This window comes from Pseudorasbora parva, chromosome 5 (genome assembly GCF_024679245.1).
Source record: "Pseudorasbora parva isolate DD20220531a chromosome 5, ASM2467924v1, whole genome shotgun sequence".
NCBI lineage: Eukaryota > Metazoa > Chordata > Actinopteri > Cypriniformes > Gobionidae > Pseudorasbora > Pseudorasbora parva.
The window spans coordinates 50,946,491-50,968,022 of NC_090176.1; the positions used below are offsets into that span (position 1 = coordinate 50,946,491).

At 39.5% G+C, this 21,532-nt stretch overlaps 1 protein-coding gene across 1 annotated transcript in view; it reads left to right on the plus strand.

Annotated features, from left to right (window-relative positions):
* The window catches only part of LOC137075753 (E3 ubiquitin-protein ligase SH3RF3-like), a 171,083-nt gene extending 158,883 nt beyond the window's left edge, over nucleotides 1-12,200 (plus strand). The window contains exons 9-10 of the mRNA XM_067444684.1: nucleotides 8,282-8,622; nucleotides 11,885-12,200. Of these exons, the coding sequence (XP_067300785.1) occupies nucleotides 8,282-8,622; nucleotides 11,885-12,053 (510 nt within the window). The 3' untranslated portion in view covers nucleotides 12,054-12,200. The remainder of the gene's footprint in view (nucleotides 1-8,281; nucleotides 8,623-11,884) is intronic.
* The last annotated feature ends 9,332 nt before the right edge of the window (nucleotides 12,201-21,532 follow it).

Consider the following 21,532-nt stretch of genomic DNA (forward strand, 5'->3'; position numbering starts at 1 on the left):
TGCCAATTAGTTTAATAGGACTAGCATAATTCAGTAGTACAAGTACTTTAATAGTAATTTAATTCTTAATTAAAAATGTATACAAATTATGTGAGTTTCTGAAGTTTATTTCTATGACTCCATTTGCAGATGTGTTCTTGTTTTAAAGTCCTTAGAGTCAAAAAATTCCATCCCTTTTCTTCATGCCTTAAAATAGCTTGAATGTATCTTTGCTTCATGTAGTATACGCGGAGCCATGAATATGCAAATTAGCTCCGGCTTTATTCACTCGGACCAGCTCACCCACCTAGTTTTACAGCTGATAAGAAATATTTTCTCAGTCTTTCTGTTGGCAGATGAGACTTCACTGAGGTCATGTGATGAACAGGAGTTATGTGTGTTTGGATGTGTGATCACAGTCATTCTGCATGTTTATTATGGGCCGTTAATTAGCTCAGAGTCACACGCAGGGCTAAAAATAAGTCATGCACAGGTGGGAAGGAACGGGCGTGCACATGTGATCTCATGATGTCTGCACTTCAGGCCTGATGCACAGATCACATGTTTGGAAAAGTGTCAGATTTTTAACCACTTAGTGACCGCCTAGCAAGCACCTAGCAACCAACTAGAACGCCCCAGCAACCGACCTAGCAACTACCTAGAAAGCCCCAGCAACCGACCTAGCAACTACCTAGAAAGCCCCAATGACCGCCTAGCAAGCACCTAGAATGCCCCAGTGACCGCCTAGCAAGCACCTAGCAACCACCTTGAAAACCTCAGCGACCACCTAGCAACCACCTAGAACACCCCAGTAACTGTCTAGCAACCACCTAGAACCATGCCAGCAGCAATATCACCCTGTAGCCCAAGACTGGTTTCCCACTGAAGCTAAGCAGGGCTGAGCCTGGTCAGTACCTGGATGGGAGACCAACTGGGAAAACCAGGTAGCTGCAGGTGGAGGTGTTAGTGAGGCCAGCAGGTGGCGCTCACCCTGTGGTCTGTGTGGGTCCAAACACCCCAGTATAATGATGGGGACACTATACTGTCAAAGAGCACCGTCTTTCGGATGAGACGTTAAACCGAGGTCCCAACTCTTTGTGGTCGTTAAAAATCCCAGGATGTCCTTCGATAAAGAGTAGGGGTGTAACCCCGGCATCCTGGCCAAATTTGCCCAATGGCCCCTGTACATCATGGCCTCCTAATCTTCCCCCTATCCTGATTGGCTTTATCACTCTGTCTCCTCTCCGCCATAAGCTGGTGTGTGGTGAGCGTTCTGGCACAATATGGCTGCCGTTGCATCATCCAGGTGATGCTGCATATTGGTGGTGGTTGAGGAGATTCCCCCCATCAATTTAAAGCGCTTTGGGTGTCTAGAAAAAGCGCTATGTAAATGTAATGAATGAATTATTAATTAGAATGCCCAGTAACTGCCTAGTGATCATTCAGAACACCTCAGCAACCAACCAAAATGCCCCAGCAACCGCCTAGCAACCACCTAGAATGCCCAGTAACTTCCTAGTAATCATCCAGAACACCCCAGCGACCGCCTAGCAACCACCTAGAATGCCACAGCAACTGACTAGTAACCACCTAGAATGCCAAGTAACTGCCTAGTAATTATCCAGAACACCCCAGCAACTGCCTAGCAACCACCTAGAACACCCCAGCAACCATTAGCAACCACCTAGAACGCCCCAGCAACCACCTAGTAACCACCTAGAATGCCCAGTAACTGCCTAATAATCATCCAGAACACCCCAGCAACTGCATAGCAACCATCTAGTAACCACCTAGAATGCCCCAGCAACCACCTAGTAACCACCTAGAATGCCCAAGCAACCGCCTAGCAACCACCTAGAACACCCCAGCAACCACCTAGCAACCATCTAGTAACCACCTAGAACGCCCCAGCAACAGCCTAGTAATCACCTAGAACACCCCAGTAACCACCTAGCAACCATCTAGTAAACACCTAGAACACCCCAGCAACCGCCTAGCAACCATCTAATAACCACCTAGAACACCCCAGCGATAGCCTGGTAACCACCTAGAATGCCCCAGCAGCCGCCTAGCAACCATCTAGCAACCACCTAGAACACCCCAGCAACCACCTAGCAACCATCTATTAACCACCTAGAACGCCCCAGCAACCGCCTAGCAACCACCTAGAACGCCCCAGCAACCGCCTAGCAACCATCTAGCAACCACCTAGAACACCCCAGCAGTCGCCTAGTAACCACCTAGAATGCCCAGTAACTGCCTAGTAATCATCCAGAACACCCCAGCAACCGCCTAGAAACCATCTAGTAACCACCTGGAATGCCCCAGCAACCGCCTAGTAACCACTTAGAACGCCCCAGCAACCGCATAGCAACCACCTAGAATGCCCCAGCAACCGCCTAGCAACCATCTAGCAACCACCTAGAACGCCCCAGCAGCCGCCTAGTAACCACCCAGAATGCCCAGTAACTGCCTAGTAATCATCCAGAACACCCCAGCAACCGCCTAGCAACCATCTACTAACCACCTAGAACGCCCCAGCAACCACCTAGTAACCACCTAGAACGCCCCAGCAACCACCTAGCAACCACCTAGAACGCCCCAGCAACCGCCTAGCAACCATCTAGAACACCCCAGCAGCCGCCTAGTAACCACCTAGAATGCCCAGTAACTGCCTAGTAATCATCCAGAACACCCCAGCAACCACCTAGCAACCATCTAGTAACCATCAAGAACGCCCCAGCAACCGCCTAGTAAACACCTAGAACGCCCCAGCAACCACCTAGCAACCATCTAGTAACCACCTAGAACGCCCCAGCAACCACCTAGCAACCATCTAGTAACCACCTAGAACGCCCCAGCAACCACCTAGCAACCATCTAGTAACCATCAAGAATGCCCCAGCAACCGCCTAGTAAACAGCTAGAACGCCCCAGCAACCGCCTAGTAAACAGCTAGAACGCCCCAGCAACCGCCTAGCAACCATCTAGAAACCACCTAGAACGCCCCAGCAACCGCCTAGCAACCGTCTAGTAACCACCTAGAACGCCCCAGCAACTAACAAATCTTTTCTTCAGGTTCTGCTCAGCTCTGTGTTGATTGGCTATGTTCAGTGCAGCTTCTCGTCTGATCGTGTCAGTGCAGTCGAATAGATAACACACTGAACATGTCTTTTAAGCCCTGAGCCCTCAGTGGAGGTGTAATGGAGTCCCGCCTCATTAGCTCAGGGTCGTGTTGAGAAGCAGCTCTGGTTCTGAGGCTCAGCTTCTCCTGAGATCATGAGATGAAGAGATACAGGCTGACTGGTTCTTTCTGCTCCAATCAGAGGCTGAGTCTCAGACGCCTCCTAGTGGCCTGGTTTGGACTTGCTCTGTTGGGAGTTTAGCGCAGGCCCACCAAACCCAGAATGACTTTCCCAGATAAACTTCTACACACACACGCACACGCACACGCACACGCACACGCACACGCACACGCACACACACACACACACACACACACACACACACACACACACACACACACACACACACACACACACACACACACACACACACACACACACACACAGCATGAGTGTCACATGCTGCAGAACAGCCATTACACACACAGATTACTCAAATATCCTTCTGTTCTGACCATCAGCAGATCACACCACATCAGGCGGCAGTGGCTCAGTGGTTCATGTAGGTTGTCTAAAAACCAGAAGGTTGGTGTTTCAATCCCCGGTTCCACCTGACCAAGTGTCGAAGTGTCCATGAGCAAGACACCTAACCCCAGCTGCTCCCGACGAGCTGGATGGTGCCTTACATGGCTGACATCGCCGTCGGTGGATGAATGGGTGAATGTGAGGCAAGATGTAAAGCGCTTTGGATGGCCATAGGGTCTGTTTAAAGCGCTATATAAATGCAGTCCATTTACATCAACACTTCTCCTTCTGTTTGTAATTCCAACCTATGGAATCCCTTTTATTTCCCAAATTTCATTCTGTTTGAATTTTTCTGGATTCCGTTTGAATAATTTTTTATTTTGTTTTTTTCTGAATTTTTGTGTTGTCTGTTCTCATTTTTCTGGATTGCATTTTAATTATATATATAAAAAATTATAGAATCCAGACAAATTAAAACAGACAACACAGAAATATATATATCTGTGTTGTCTGTTTTAATTTGTCTGGATTCTATAAATTTTTTCTTAATTGTTTAAATTTCTGAAATGTCTGTGTGTTAATTTTAGGGATTTATTATTATTTTTTTTATTTTTTTTTAAATGGTGGTAAGCAGATGAAGGCATAACACATTCAGTTTTAATAATTACAATTTTAATAATCAAAAAGTATGTCTTATCAGTTGAATTCATAAAACTTTAACAATTTAGCAATTTCCTATCATTTATTTTTTACAATAGTGCCCCATGATTTTATTTTTTTTACTTTTTCTAAGAAATTCTTTGTTGTCTGTTTAAATTTTTCTGGATTTATAATTTAATACAAATGTATTATCAAAAATAGTAGTAATCAAATGAAGGGAATATATATATATTAGGGGTGTAACGGTTCACAAAATTCACAGTTCGGTTCGATAAGATACACTGGTGTCACGGTTTGGTACGGTTCGGTACGTTTAAGATACAGCAAAAATAAAAAATATATATATATTTTTTTTTAAAACTAACAAAGTATGATTTAAAAAAAAAAAGTGTTTTACATTGAACAAAGATGGAGCTATACTTTACCCATCTTCTATGTAGTTACAGAAATAGACATTAGCTCTTTACAATAGCTCTCTCCACACGTTTTTCAGACACTACTGCTTCTGTCATCCCTTTGGCCAAACCCTCACTTGTTTGACTCTCAAGGGGCGTGTCTGAAGAACGTGGCTGTTCAGAATGCTGCGGGGATAGTTTGTGGGATAGTTTGTGGCTGTTTCTCCTTTTTATCGTCTTGTTGTCGGCGTAAATGAGTTGACATGAATTATTCCCGCAGCTGTACCATCATGTAACAAATGCGACATACCGTTGTTTTTTAATCCATCACTCTTGCCAACACCATCATAGCTTACAGAGAATCCAAAGTTCACCAACACACCAGACCCGTTGGTTATTGAAGGATCTTCTATTTCTGGTCTGTTAAACGCAATAGCCATTTTGCAATGAGCATTCAGCGTGTACTGAGTAAGCGAGCACCTGACTGAGCAGTCTAACAAATATTTTTTTTTTTTTTTTTTTTTTCTCTTAGTCAGGGGGATTGCCTGTTACGTCGTTTTGGTTATTGGCTTCCTTGTTGAACGCATAATATTATATTTTACATACTTTTTTTATTTTCCAAATCTAATTAATTAGAACAAGAACCGTTCGGTACATAAAGCGTACCGAACCAAAAGCCTCGGTTCAATACGAATACGCGTATCGTTACACCCCTAATATATATATACAGTCTTGTTCAAAATAATAGCAGTACAATGTGACTTACCAGAATAATCAAGGTTTTTAGTATATTTTTTATTGCTACGTGGCAAACAAGTTACCAGTAGGTTCAGTAGATTCTCAGAAAACAAATGAGACCCAGCATTCATGATATGCACGCTCTTAAGGCTGTGCAATTGGGCAATTAGTTGAAAGGGGTGTGTTCAAAAAAATAGCAGTGTCTACCTTTGACTGTACAAACTCAAAACTATTTTGTACAAACATTTTTTTTTCTGGGATTTAGCAATCCTGTGAATCACTAAACTAATATTTAGTTGTATGACCACAGTTTTTTAAAACTGCTTGACATCTGTGTGGCATGGAGTCAACCAACTTGTGGCACCTCTTAGCTGTTATTCCACTCCATGATTCTTTAACAACATTCCACAATTCATTCACATTTCTTGGTTTTGCTTCAGAAACAGCATTTTTGATATCACCCCACAAGTTCTCAATTGGATTAAGGTCTGGAGATTGGGCTGGCCACTCCATAACATTAATTTTGTTGGTTTGGAACCAAGACTTTGCCCGTTTACTAGTGTGTTTTGGGTCATTGTCTTGTTGAAACAACCGTTTCAAGGGCATGTCCTCTTCAGCATAGGGCAACATGACCTCTTCAAGTATTTTAACATATGCAAACTGATCCATGATCCCTGGTATGCGATAAATAGGCCCAACACCATAGTAGGAGAAACATGCCCATATCATGATGCTTGCACCTCCATGCTTCACTGTCTTCACTGTGTACTGTGGCTTGAATTCAGAGTTTGGGGGTCGTCTCACAAACTGCCTGTGGCCCTTGGACCCAAAAAGAACAATTTTACTCTCATCAGTCCACAAAATGTTCCTCCATTTCTCTTTAGGCCAGTTTATGTGTTCTTTGGCAAATTGTAACCTCTTCTGCACATGCCTTTTTTTTAACAGAGGGACTTTGCGGGGGATTCTTGAAAATAGATTAGCTTCACACAGACGTCTTCTAACTGTCACAGTAATTACAGGTAACTCCAGACTGTCTTTGATCATCCTGGAGGTGATCATTGGCTGAGCCTTTGCCATTCTGGTTATTCTTCTATCCATTTTGATGGTTGTCTTCCGTTTTCTTCCACGTCTCTCTGGTTTTGCTCTCCATTTTAAGGCATTGGAGATCATTTTAGCTGAACAGCCTATCATTTTTTGCACCTCTTTATAGGTTTTCCCCTTTCTAATCAACTTTTTAATCAAAGTACGCTGTTCTTCTGAACAATGTCTTGAACGACCCATTTTCCTCAGCTTTCAAATGCATGTTCAACAAGTGTTGGCTTCATCCTTAAATAGGGGCCACCTGATTCACACCTGTTTCTTCACAAAATTGATGACCTCAGTGATTGAATGCCACACTGCTATTTTTTTGAACACACCCCTTTCAACTAATTCAACTAATTGCCCAATTGCACAGCCTTAAGAGCGTGCATATCATGAATGCTGGGTCTCATTTGTTTTCTGAGAATCTACTGAACCTACTGGTAACTTGTTTGCCACGTAGCAATAAAAAATATACTAAAAACCTTGATTATTCTGGTTAGTCACATTGTACTGCTATTATTTTGAACAAGACTGTATATATATAAAAATCTTTTAAAAATCTAATTTAAAATCTGTTTTGTTTTGTTTTGTTTTGTTTTTTTGGCTAACAAAGTGCTAAATAATGCATTGTTGTCTCACTTTATATATATATATATATATATATATATATATATACGAGAGAGAGAGAGAGAGAGAGAGAGAGAGAGAGAGAGAGAGAGAGAGAGAGAGAGAGAGAGAGAGAGAATATTCATTTTTAATTTGAGTAATTTTGTTGTATATTAAGAACACTTGTCTGGGTCTCAGTATATGAAGAAAATACATATGGATAATTATTAAAACTTTATTTTTAAAGGTATTTCACACGTTTCTTCCATGCTTTCATTTGAACAGTAAACCAGTGTTATTTTAGCATCACTGAGATACTATTAGTTATATATACAGTGGGTACGGAAAGTATTCAGACCCCCTTACATTTTTCACTCTTTATTCATCCAACATTTGCCATGTTCCATGATATTTCGTGTTATACATTAAAGCGGTGATGAATTGAGAAATCAACTTTCCCTTGAGCTTCTGATATATAAAAGTTCATGATAATATAAGATTATCCTGTCGGTTTCAGAGCTGAAAACTACCTTGTTAGTCAAAGGAAAGCTTTTATAGACACCAGGTCCCGAAAACGATCGTGGGCTTCATCCTGACGTCATCGCGCGACGAAACACGCCTCTACAGAATAATAAGCATGTGTAATTCAGTAGCCCCGCCCACCGACTCAAAACACAATGCTGTGCCTTCTATATTAGATCTGACAGGAATGGTGCAACACACTTATGTGAGTAAAACGTGTTTTTATATGTAATAGTATTGCATTGCTATAGATCGTTTTGATTATGTGTACGTGTCTAACAGAACATGCCTTTAGCACGCTGGACTCAGACATGTATATGCTGGGCTCGCAAAGCCCAACGTCCGGGTGCTGTGTGTTTTCCAGACGGGCTACCAACACCCAGTGAATCTCAAATAGTGAATTATTATTCCTTTCTTGTTCTGCGCTGTTCTCTCTCTCTTGACTTGACATTTGAAGGGCGCATGTGTGCACGTGTGTGTGTGTGTTTGTGTGTGTACGCGTTTCAGGCATATATCGACCGATCAGGCGGGCCATGTAATACAAAAATAAAAGTCCAATCAGTCGCGGGTGGATGAGAAATAAATCATTGTGTTTGTTTGATAAAGACGTTTACTGTGATCAAGAGAATCATTCTGTGTTCTCTCTCAGAAGGAGAAGAAGAGCAGCGGCCTCCTCAAGCTGCTCTCCGGAGCCGCAGCCAAAAAGAAGTCCCGCTCGCCGCCGTCCGTCTCTCCCACACACGAGCCCGCCTCAGCCTCGTCCTCCGTGCAGGGTGCCATGGCCCCAGAGTTACGGTCCGTCGGAGCTCACGGCCGTGCCGGATCCTGCCCCGTCGAGAGTGAGATGCACGGGGCCATGGGCATGGAGCCTTTGCACAGGAAGTCCGGCTCGCTGGATCTCAACTTCTCCGTGTCTCCACCAGCACGACAAGCCTGCTCATCCTCGCCGCTGGCCATCCGGCCCGAACCCAAGCCATTATCCCGAGAGAGGTGAGTGTGGCCTAGCCTGACGTGTTCATACTCAACTCTAGTCAGAATATGAGTCTGATGCTCCATTGGGCTGTGATTACGGGGCGTGTTTCAACCCAACCAGGAAAGACCTCGATTGGACAGACCTACCAATTGTTGCCACAGTTACTTTGAAAAAGTAATCTGATTACTAATTACTCCTTTTAAAAAGTTACTTAGTTACTTTACAGATTACTTTTTTTTTAAAGTAACTAAGATTACAAGTTACTTTATTAGCTACCATTCAGCAGTTGCCGACAACACCCCTGCCGCCTCAACATAGAAATGACAACCGTTTTTGCCAACTCTCTCTTTATTGGAAGTGCATTTTTTACAGATACATTAACAATTTAAGTTAAAAGTAAAAAAATATTTCCTGAAAAAATATTCTCCCCGAGATGCAAGGAGAAAGCAGAAAATATATATTTTTTATTTTTTACTAAGGAAAATTACTAAAATAGTAACTCACAGGAACTTGGATAAATTACTTTAATCTGATTACTGGATTGGAAATAGTAACGCGTGAGATTACTCGTTACTGGAAAAAAGTGGTCCGATTAGAGTAACGCGTTAGGCTGGAGACACACTGCAAGCGTGGCGTAAGCGTGCCGTTTCTGTTGTGTGTCAGTCGCGGGGCGGCTGCGTGGCGTTTTCTCTGCTTTACACACCAGAAGCGTGTCTGACGCGGCGCTGCTGCTGCTATTAATGTACAGGGAAGCCCTATACTTCATGTTAAATATAAATATATTGCCTATTGATACAGCAAAGACAATGTCGGCAGTAGCCTATTGACCATACAGATCTATGGTATTGACGGCAAAATAGGCTACAGAATATTTCGTTCTGTATTGAAAGGTTTAATATTTCAAAATCAATAATTATGTTGTTTTTATTATTACAATTAGGCCTATATCTGCATTTATGTTAACCTACAGACTTTCAAACATGAAAATGTAATTTATTAATATGTATTCGTGTCAAAATGGCATATAAACATATTTTCCTATTATATTTTGCCTGGAAACGCTTCCAACACGCTCGCGTGTTGTGTGACAAATAGGCGTCTCTTCTATTTGAAGCATGTACGCGTTTTCCGTGCGTGAGCCGCATGTGTGACACAGGCAGTATGCAAGCTCTAACCAGTTAACATGGGAGCCGAAATAAATTTTTTCTGCGCCGAGCCGAAGTACTCTCAGAAGTGCTATTCCGCCATACATTATAGTTCTCCTTTTTAATCCGCTTAGAAAAGCGCCACGTTTTATTTTGTCACCATACTTGATCGTTCAACTATTGGTGTAACTGTATTTAAATAGGGAAAACGTGGAGGTGTTTGGTCACTTCTAACTTGATCTCTGTTTGGTACCATAGTGAATGAACTGAGCTCAGTGGGCTAAGCTAAATGCTATCAGATCGTCACCGCGCGTCAGAGAGATTAAAGGGTTAGTTCACCCAAAAATAAAAATTATTTCATTAATTAATCGCCCTCATGTCGTTGGACACCCGTAAGACCTTCGTTCATCTTCAGAACACAAATGAAGATATTTTTGTTGAAAGCTGAGAAAGGCTTCAGAAAGGCCTCCATTGGCATTCAGTACATTCCCACTCACAAGAGCCATAAAGGCACTAAACACATCGACACAAAGCCCATCTCACTACAGCGGCTGGACAATCATTTTACAATGCGATGAAAATAGTTATTGTGCGCACAAAAATCTAAATAACGACTTTATCTGGCAAGTTATTGACGTGAACTTGATTCATGCGTGAGAATATGACGCAGACCCGCCGTTCATGACCAGAAGAGGAGGAGCGAGACCGACAAGGAAGACAATAACTTGGCGGATAAATTCATTCATTTGATTTATTTGCGCACAAAAACTATTATCGTTGCTTCATCAAATGATTGTACAGCCGCTGTAGTGAGATGCACTTTGTATCGATGTGTTTAGTGCCTTTATAGGTCTTGTCAGTGGGAATGTGCTGAATGCCAATTAGGGTGACCAGATGACTTTGGCTGAAATTCGGGACAGTGGGGTGGGTGGGTGAAGAGATGGGGGGGCTTCCATGATATTAGACTGCATAACATTACTAGCCTATAATAAAAGATAATGAATTTCAAACCTGAACCAAATCAACAGTCTGTTAGTCTTTACTCTGCCATAAAAAACACTAGGCTACGTTAAAATCATGAACTCAAATGTTATTGTGAAAAAAGAAGAAAAAAGACTGTTGTAAGTAACTGACCAGTGAATCAGACTTTTCTGTACAGCCTAACGATAATAAGCTTAAACGAAAATAAAGAAATAATTGGGTAGTGAAGTATTTCTTTTTTTACACAGTGCCGTGAGCAATCAATCAATCCTTTACGCGAGCATCACTCTCCTCCTCGCGGATGCAGCAACTTCTGCTCTCTTCATCAAGGATTAAAACAAAATGGCGACAAAAAGGTCGTATTGTCTTTGTGCATATAGATTAATAAGATACATGTATAGAAACAATAAAACTTTAAATTCACACAGCTATAGCCTACCAAGGTTGTGGAGGCCCGATGTCAGCAGATTTTGTCTACAGTATTTTTTTAACTGCCATGTCCAACGACATGAGGGGGAGTAATTAATGAAATAAATTTCATTTTTGGGTGAACTAACCCTTTAAGATCAAGCACTGAAACGAGAGAGGTGTGTATCAACTCGTTTTAGTTAAGGGAATAACAGTTTAATATGAAAAAGTGGTGAAGTATCCCTTTAAAATCAGCTTTGACCGCGATCTGGAAGACTTGGAGTTAAGCTTTTCTCTGAGAAAAGAACAAAGAACGGCACTGAAGTCATTCTTAAGAAGGGAAGATGTGTTCGAGTTTTGCTGACCGGATACGGCGAATGTTTAATCAGTCAGCGAGCTCCCCTTCACCGTCGTTGCTCCGGTTGGTGTAGCGCTATCCTATCGCGTGCAGAGGGAGTTTGAAAGACAACCGTTTATCCGCCCCTCGGATTGAGCCGTCAATGGTGAGTTTCCAGACCAAACATCTTGATGTGGGTCAGGCTAGCTCATCAGAATCCTATGTGTGACGTCACGGACACTACGTCCATATTTTTGTACAGTCTATGGTCCAGACCGAATTGCCAGACCTCAAATGCTGTGGGCGGGGCTAAATTCGGCCGGCATCCAGGCTACCACTGATCATCCCAAACTCATAACAGGTTTCAGTCATTAATATTATAAAGCGTGTCCTCTCTCTTCCCGTCAGGTACCGTGTGCTCGTCCCGTACCCGCCACAGAGCGAAGCGGAGATCGAGCTGAAGGAGGGCGATATCGTGTTTGTGCACAAGAAGCGTGAGGACGGCTGGTATAAAGGGACTCTCCAGCGCACCGGCCGCACCGGCCTCTTCCCCGGCAGCTTCGTGGAGAGTTTCTAGAGGACAAACACCAGCCAAACAAGCTCTGATTCCACGACGGGACTTTTGGGATCGCTCGGAGACGTCCGGAATATCTCACACTGCAAAAAATTAATTTCTTACTTAGTATTTTTGTCTTGTTTCTAGTCTAAATATCTAAAAATTCTTACATTAAGAAACATTTACTAGACAAATCAAAATATTGCCTTGTTTTGGGACAAAAATACTCTAAATTAAGAGTTTTTGCTTAAAGCAGCACTAGCTAACTTTTTAACCTTCATAATATATTTTCAAGACTCTTGTGATGATACATCGACTTACAATAGGTTGAATGACACGTCTGCCATAGCCTGATGGGGTCTGTATATAATCGTACTTTTAAACTTCGGGTTTCGGGTAGTAACCCGAGAACAAAAAGAACTACAAAATTCGACTGCTTTACGGCATATACGTCACTTCCACCAACACACACACTTCCTTACATTCGGACGTGCGAGCCCAACTTTGTTTGTCGGATAATATAGTCATGTCCGAAGCAGCACAGACAAATAAGAAAGAGAAGGTTTTGTTGGAGGAAAGCAATAAGAGGAAACGAGAAAGTGATGGGATTAAAGGCAGGACGAGGATCAACATGTGACCAGCGTTTGCTCGTCGGCGTGAGCAGAAGGAGGCGTGCCCGACCGATGCTGTCCTGCTTGTTACGGTGATTACCTACCACTCAAACATTGAACTGAAGTATCATATAGATTCTGGAAAACGCTAACCAATAGACTACTATAATGACGCTGGCTTGTAAACGTGAGCATCGTGATTATTTGGCGTTTGAAAAAAATAAAACCCATGAAATGATATACATATGACCTGCTGAAGCATACGCCACTGACTGTACCTGATGAAGACATTTCACACGCGCCGCCAGAAGAACACCTGCATGTGAACTCCTCCTGCAGTGTTCAGGGGAACTGTTAGTGCTGCAACAACCCGCAGACCCCTTTTATGAAGTTATTTGGCCCGCCCCGCACCCGCGACCATTAAATAGACATACGGGGTCCGCGGGTTATGAGACGACCCGCGCATCACTAGTTCAGGGCTATCAGGGCTGTCATGTCAACAAATGCACGCGCGATGGCATCCGCTGTTGTAGGATGACAGATCTTACGACAGTAGTTGAGGACATTATTTTTTCCCAACTGTAGGGGGACCCCGAGAGCAAAAGTTACCAAGTGCTGCTTTAAAATAAGATAAATAATCTGCCAATGGGGTAAGTAAAATAATGTTGTTTTAAGATTATTTTTCTCACCCCATTGGCAGATTATTTATCTTATTTTAAGCAAAAACTTTTGTCCCAAAACAAGACAATTACTTTTGCTTGTCTAGTAAATACTTCTTGTTTTAAGAATTTTTAGATGTTTGGACTAGAAACAAGACAAAAATACTAAGTAAGAAAAGCATTTTTTGCAGTGTACGGTCATAACGTCCAGAAGAATCTGCACTGGACACACAGTCATGAAGACGCGCACAAAACGAGCATCTATACTGCCATCGTCCTCAGATCCGTTTGGAAAAAGCTCATCTGGAGGAGTGTGTGAGTCTGCGGCGCCCTCTTGTGTGTGTGTGTGTGTGTGTGTGTGTGGATGATTCCTACTTCATCCTCACATGAAATCACTTTTCTTTTCTTCTTCAATCAGCATATCTGAATGATAACGGCACAACGAGGATGTGATGTCAGATGAATGTAATGAGTGATGAAGCTCAGCAAACCTGGAATATTTCACTCCAAAATCAACATTTTATTATTTTACATAATGCAATGAATCCCACGGGATTCTCATTACTGTAATGCAAATTAATTCATGTTATGTTATTTAAATGGTAAATATTAATAAAGCATGTTTGTGCCTTTATGCTCTTTCAACAGAAAAATCATGCATTACAGGATTGAGAATTGTAAATAAACTGGTGCTGTCAAATCAATTAATATATTAATGTATAATGTGTATATGTGTGTACTGTATATAATTATTATTTTTATATAAATTCGCAGACATACATGTATATGTACATGTAAATGTTATATTTACATGTAAAAGATTTATATACAAGATAAATATATATACATGCAAATATTTCTTAAATATATAGACGAATTGTGTATTTATATATACACATAATAATTATACACACTACACACACATATATTATGTAAACAAACTTTTATTTTGGATTCGATTAATCAATTTGACAACACTAAAATAAACGCAAGAATAATGTGTGTTTAAGTGTTCAAATAATGTCTCAATAATATAATTTAAATGTTTTTTCATATACAGTATATATATATATATATATATATATATATATATATATATATATATATATATATATATATATATATATATATATATATATATATATATAGACACACACTACTGATCAAAAGTATTTTTTTTAAATACTATAATTATTATTATTGGTGCTCAATTATTATTAGTGGTTCTTATTATTATCAATGTTGAAAACAGTTGTGCTGCTTGATATTTTTGTGGAAACCGTGATAAATTTTAATTGTTTATGAGTCTTTGATTAATAGAAAGTTCAAAAGAACAGCATTTATTTGAAATATAATCTTGTAACATTATAAATGTCTTTAATGTCACATGATTCATTTATTGTGTCCTTGATGAATACAAATATAATATTTTTTTATTTTTTAAACTAACTTTTTAATTGTCACTGTGTGTGTGTATATATATGTGTGTGTGCGTGTGTGTGAGTGCGTGAGTGAGTGTGTGTGTTTGATTTTTTGGAGTGAAATATGACCCGGCCCCGTTTTGCTGAGATTCACTCACAGGACGGTTTTTAATGATATCTGGTTTGCAGTGAAATTTTTGTGAAAGCACAAACTCTTTTTATTGATTTTCCCAGAGGATCATGGGAAGTGCATGTGCTGCTTTACTGCCTCATCTGTCTCTACAGACGTGATCCGTCTCTCGTTTACTGAGTGTTTGATGCCTGAAGCGTCTCTCTTTGAGTCTGCTGGTGTTGAGCTCCACAGAGTTTCAAGAACTGTTTCCGTCGATCTACCATGTGCTCAATGTGCCAGAAACGGACTTTACACGAGTGCACAAACATGCTTGGCCAGCGTGTTACAGGTTTGCAGTCGTATTAAAAAAAAAAAAAAGTAAAATTAAGAAATCAAAATAGACTATTTTTATGGAATATTGCATTGGTGCACATCATTATTGTTTTAGTACTCCTAAAGGTGCAGTGTGTAGTATTTATGAGGATCTATTGACAAAATTGAAATATAATACACATACCTATGTTTTCAGTGGTGTATAAATACCTTACATAATGAGCCGTTATGTTTTTATTACTTTAGAATGAGCCATTTCTATCTACAAAATGGCGACTTTAATGTGCAGGTCCCCTTACATTAAAGTAGCCCTTTTGCGTTGCATGTTTCTACAGTAGCCCTAAAGGGACAAGCTTCTCTACAGAGCGCTTCACTCTCTGCTGTCTCAGATGGCGACATATTTGTCCTGTGTCAGCCGCCGTAGCTTCTCTATGTGCTTTCGAAAGGGAGCGTTTGCAATTCACAACCTCACCGCTAGATGTCGCTAGAATTTACACACTGCACCTTTAAATCAGGAAAAGTTCCCCTCCCTCTCTCTTCTCTGATGACTTGGGCGGAGCAAGCTGTCACTCACATGAGATCCACCAATAGCAAACCTCAACCATCCAATCAATTCCCCACAGACAAAATCAAGCCCCGCATTTGTTCTTGTTTGCAAATCGATTCTCTCAGAAATATGGCATGATAGAGAAGAAAAGATTATCGCTGACACATTTCAAGCATGTGTGTTCCTGTACTCGTGTAGAGTTTGTTTGAGGCTTTCAGGTGTTTGAATGAAGACAGATCTCCGTCAGACGCTGCTCTACATTAGAGGAGACTAATGGATCTGTTGAGTTTAGTTGAAGCGCCACATCTTTATTTTTATAGACGCTCAGGAGAGATTACAACACCAACCAGCATCGTTTAGCCGACACATACACACACACGTTTGTTTGTTTTTATATGTGGGGACATTCCATAGGCGTAATGGTTTTTATACTGTACAAACCGTATTTTTATCCCCTTATACTGCCCCTAAACCTACCAACAGACGCACACACACACACACACACACAGCCCCTAAACCTACCCATCACAGGAAACATTCTGCATTTTTAGTTTCTCAAAAAAACTCCTCCTGTGTGATTTATAAGCCTTTTGAAAAGTGGGGACATGGGTAATGTCCTCATATTTCACCCTCTCCTGTAATACCTGTGTCATACACATGTCATTATACACATTTGTGTCATATTTCACTAAAAAAAGCACACACACACACACACACACACACACACACACACACACACACACACACACACACACACACACACACACACACACACACACACACACGCACAGAGCTTCAGTCAGTGGAGACCTCATGTTTCATGTTATAGAATGATGCGAGTTAAATACGGTATATTTATCAGGGGATATTTGTTTTTAACCCTTTCCCCGCCAGTGTTTTAAAAAAGTTACCAGCCACCTCCAGCGTTTTTGATAATTTTTACAAAAGTTTTATGGACCCCAGAATATTGGCATGTTTTACTGCGTTATAAAAGATTTAATTTAATAGCGCAGAGAAACATGCCAATATTCTGGGGTCCATTAAACTGTTGAGCCCAAAATCTTTAACACATTTTTTATTAATATCTGAATAATTGTGAAGATGTCAATTTTGCTAGACATCATTTTCAGGCCACAACTGTACACAGTTCATTAGACAGCGGATGTTAAATTTGGCAAATGCTTTTATCCAAAGTGACTGCATTGCATTTCAATTGACTTTAATGTATTTCCTGGGAGCTGAACCCCTGACCTCGGGATTGTGAGCTCAAGCTCCAGTGTTTGAGCTACAGGAATGTATTTTAGATCTACATTCATGCATTTGGCAGATGCTTTTATCTAAAGTGACCACCAGGGTTATTTTAGTTAAACCATAAAAACACATTTTTGTTGCTTAAATAAAGTAAAATAAACCGCATAACAACGGACTAGCAACCATCCAGAGCATTCTAGCAACCACCTAGCAACCATCCAGCGCATTCTAGCAACCACCCAGAACACCCTAACAACAACTTAGCAACTGCCAGCCAACACAATAGCAAACACCCAGAACACCCTAGAAACTGTCTAGAAACCACCCAGATTACCCTAGAAACCGCCTAGTAACGCTCTTACAACCACATTTAGAGTACCTTAGCAACACCCTAGCAAACACCCAGGATACACAAGCAACCACCCAGAACACCTTAGCAACCACCTAACAAAACCCACAATCACGCAGGACAACCTAGCAACCACCAAAAACACCATAGCAACTATTCAAAACACCCAGCAAACCTAAACAACCGCCAAGCAACCACCCAGAACACCCGATCAACCACCTAACAACTCCATAGCAATCACCTAGAATACCTTAGCAACTAACTAGAAACACCCTAACAACCGAATGCCGAGTTTTGCCACTGCAAGCACCGCTCACATTTTCTTCAGGAAATGTAAATTCTATAATCAAATAAGATTAAAACAAAACAAAATGAAACAATAAATTAAATTTTAACTGGAATAAAATAATTTTAGCTAGTTGCCAAAGCACAATTTCTAATTTTATTTAGTTTTAATTTGTGAACTAAAATAACTAAAACTTAAATAAATAAAAACATTACTAAAAACTGTATAGGCACATTTAAAAAAAAATATAAAATGACAACAAACTAAATTACTAAAACTTAAGCTAAAATTATAACACAAATTGAAAATATAGTAATAAAAAATTTATTCAAAATATAAGTAAAAACTACAATTACTATCTCAATAACACGACGACCAACATTGCAATCAAGTTCTTGCAATCAAATCAGTTTTCTTTCAATCGGTAGCGCGTGATTTCTGTTTGAGCTCAAGGTTTGCACTTATTTGGAAAGAAAATCTTAATTTATGTCATCTTAAACATGTGTCCACGCTAACTGAGGTCCTCTAGTGTGTGTCTTACATGTAAAATCAGAGCAGAGACGTCCTTATGTTCGGTCTGCAACGTTTTTATAAAGTCACCATGAAATCAGAATTGACATGATTGTTTTAATAATCTTGAATCAGAATAACTTAATCTCTTCTCTGATGATGAGGGCGGAGCAACCTGTCACTCAACATGAGATCTGCCAATAGCAAACCACAACCATCCAATCAAATCCCCACAGACAAAATCAAGCCCCGCCCACATTTGTTCCTGTTTGTGAAGCGATTTTCTCGGATATACAGCACAATAGAGAAGAAAAGACCAGCACAACTGCTGTTTCATGCTGACTTTAGTTGTTATAGTCTATGTCCACATGCACCAGACTGACACCATTGCATTTTATTTTGCTCTTATACAATAGGTTATCGACACACAATTAAGTCCTGTGTTAACGCTAGAGTACAGTACAAAAGCACAAGCAAAGCACCTGAAGGTGTTTTAAGGACACATTAATGAATGTAGAGGTGAAAAGAGTCATGAGCACATGGATTATGGCAAGCCATTTTGACTTTTATTCATTCCCAGGAAATGAATTTGTGATATCAAGACTAGAAAACTATAATTCTTGATATCTGTCATTGTATTTTCACGTTAAATTTCATTATAGGCTGCCATTAAAATTCAATTGTTGATAGCAATAATTAATTTATTACTAGTTGAAATTCCAATTTCACATATCAGAAATACAATTCTTACTATAGTAAAAATTATATATATTTTACATCAATAATCACATGGTTACTAGTGCAAATGTCTGTTCTTGGTATCAACAATTGAATTACTAGTAAAAATGTAAATTTTTTACATTAATAATCCAGTTGTCACTAGTGACAATGATAATTTCTGATAACACGAATGTGATTTTTAGTAAGAAAGCCCTTTAGATATCAGAAATAACGAATTTAACATGTTGAAAAACAATTATAGATATCAAGAATTATAGTTTTTACTAGTTGAAATTTAATTACCAATGTCAAAAATGTTTGAGGACCCCCTCGAAAACGAGATGTTTCATCTCAAGGGGTTATCCTCCAATAAACTGAAACTAATGCTGAAACTAAAAATAAGCATTTTAACCAGTGAAAATTGAATTGCTGATATCAAGAATTTATTTAATTTATTTTAATTTTATTTAAGAATAATTTAATTTATTATTATTATTATATTTCTGCGAGTGATGACGGCACCGTTGATATCAGGAATTAACATGTTAAGTAGTGAAAACTGAATCAATGATATCAATAATTCATAGCCCGGGAATGAATAAAGGTCAAAACGGCTAATCACGTAATTATTGATATTAAAAATTATGATTTTTTTTACTAGTAAGAATCGTATTTCTATGTGAAATTGGAATTTAAACTCATAAGAAATCATTGTTGATATCAAGAATTAGCATTTTAACCGGTGAAAACTGAATTATTGATATCCATAATTAATATCAAGGGAATGAATAAAGGTTAATACGGCTTGCCATATATTTGCATTAGTAACCACGTAATTATTGATATTAAAAATTATGATTTTATACTAGTAAGAATTATTTTTCTATTTGAAATTGGAATTTTAACTAGTAAGAAATCAGTGTTGATATCAAGAATTTGCACTGTAACCAGTGAAACTGAACTGTTGATATCAAGAATATCCCAGGAATGATAAAGGTTGATATGGCTTGCCATACACCGATTCCTTAATTTCCCAGCATTATTCAGAGTTGAAGTCAATGTATGCTCGTTCTTCATAAGCACAAGATGATTAATCCACACACGTGGCTTGGATGCTCTTTCTTTGGACGGATTCCTACAGTGTTTTTCCTCACGTTCATGCTCTGTACGCCGTGCTCTTTTATCAGATCAAGTGCCATTTCGCTCGCCAAAAGACAAGCACACGTTGGTCTCCATGTTGGAGATGAGATGATGGTTCCTGCACAAGAGGAATAATTGGCCAGATCATTCAGTCTTTGTTTACTCGGACCCGTGCGATGTTATTTTTACAGGAGTGTGAATCCTCCTTTTGCATCAGAATGATTCATGAGAATATGTTTCAGCATGAACTCTCTCATATCTGATGGACATGAGCGCAGAAGCTCTATGATGATATATTTATATGCTATTGGTGCTAGAGTGATCGAGATGTTGGGGAATATTTCCTCAAGAACTTGTTCTCTGGTACTTGACATGGATTTCATTTTCACATTGTCTTATACTGATTATGATGATGATGTTTGTTTTTGTTTGTTTGTCAAGTACATTTTAGCAATAAATGCCTTTGATTTAAACACAAGGTTCGTGGTTATTAATATAGATGTACAGTAAAACATTATCATTGGGAGTAATTAGTGCTGTTTCTGTCAGTGCTCATGTTTGGTTCACAGATTCGCCTCAGGGAAGCAGCTGTCTCGACAGGAGGTAGGCTAAGTTTTATCCGTCTGAATGAATGTTTCATTTGCTGTGTTTACATGAGCACCTGTTGTTTGATTTAATGTTAGTGATAGTAAATGACTTAAATCATATCTAAGTCATTCCCTGTGTGTCTTGCGAAGGCATTTCAGCAGTTGGTTGGGTCTCGCCTCAAGGTGTCGCTGTGGCCTCAAAGCTTCAGCTCTGCCACTCTGAGCTCGACTGTTGATGTCTGAGGTAAAACACGCCCCTCATTAGCATACCGACAAAGAAATGTAGAAATAAATAAATGTAGGAATAAATACATATACATAAATGCATAAATGCATAAATATACATAAATAAATGTGAAAATAAATATAGGAATAAATACATATAAATGCATAAATAAATAAATATACATAAATAAATGTGGAAATAAATAAATACACATCAATAAATAAGAAAATAAATACATATAAATAAATAAATGTAAGAATAAATAAATATACATAAATAAGGATATAAAAATTATAAATACTAATTATATATATATATATATATATATATATATATATATATATATATATATATATATATATATATATATATACATATATATATATATATATATATTAGGGCTGGGCAAGTTAACGCATTATCACGTTAACGCATTTATTAATTAACGTCGACAATTATTTTATCGCGCATTAACGTAGTTATTTATGATTATATTGAAAGGCCGTTGCTCACTGCCTCTGAATACACACACAGACAAACCATTGGTCAGGAGAATACACACACAGACAAACCATTGGTCAGGAGAATACACACACACAGACAAACCATTGGTCAGGAGAATACACACACAGACAAACCATTGGTCAGGAGAATACACACACACAGACAAACCATTGGTCAGAAGAATACACACACAGACGAACCATTGGTCAGGAGAATACACACACAGACAAACCATTGGTCAGGA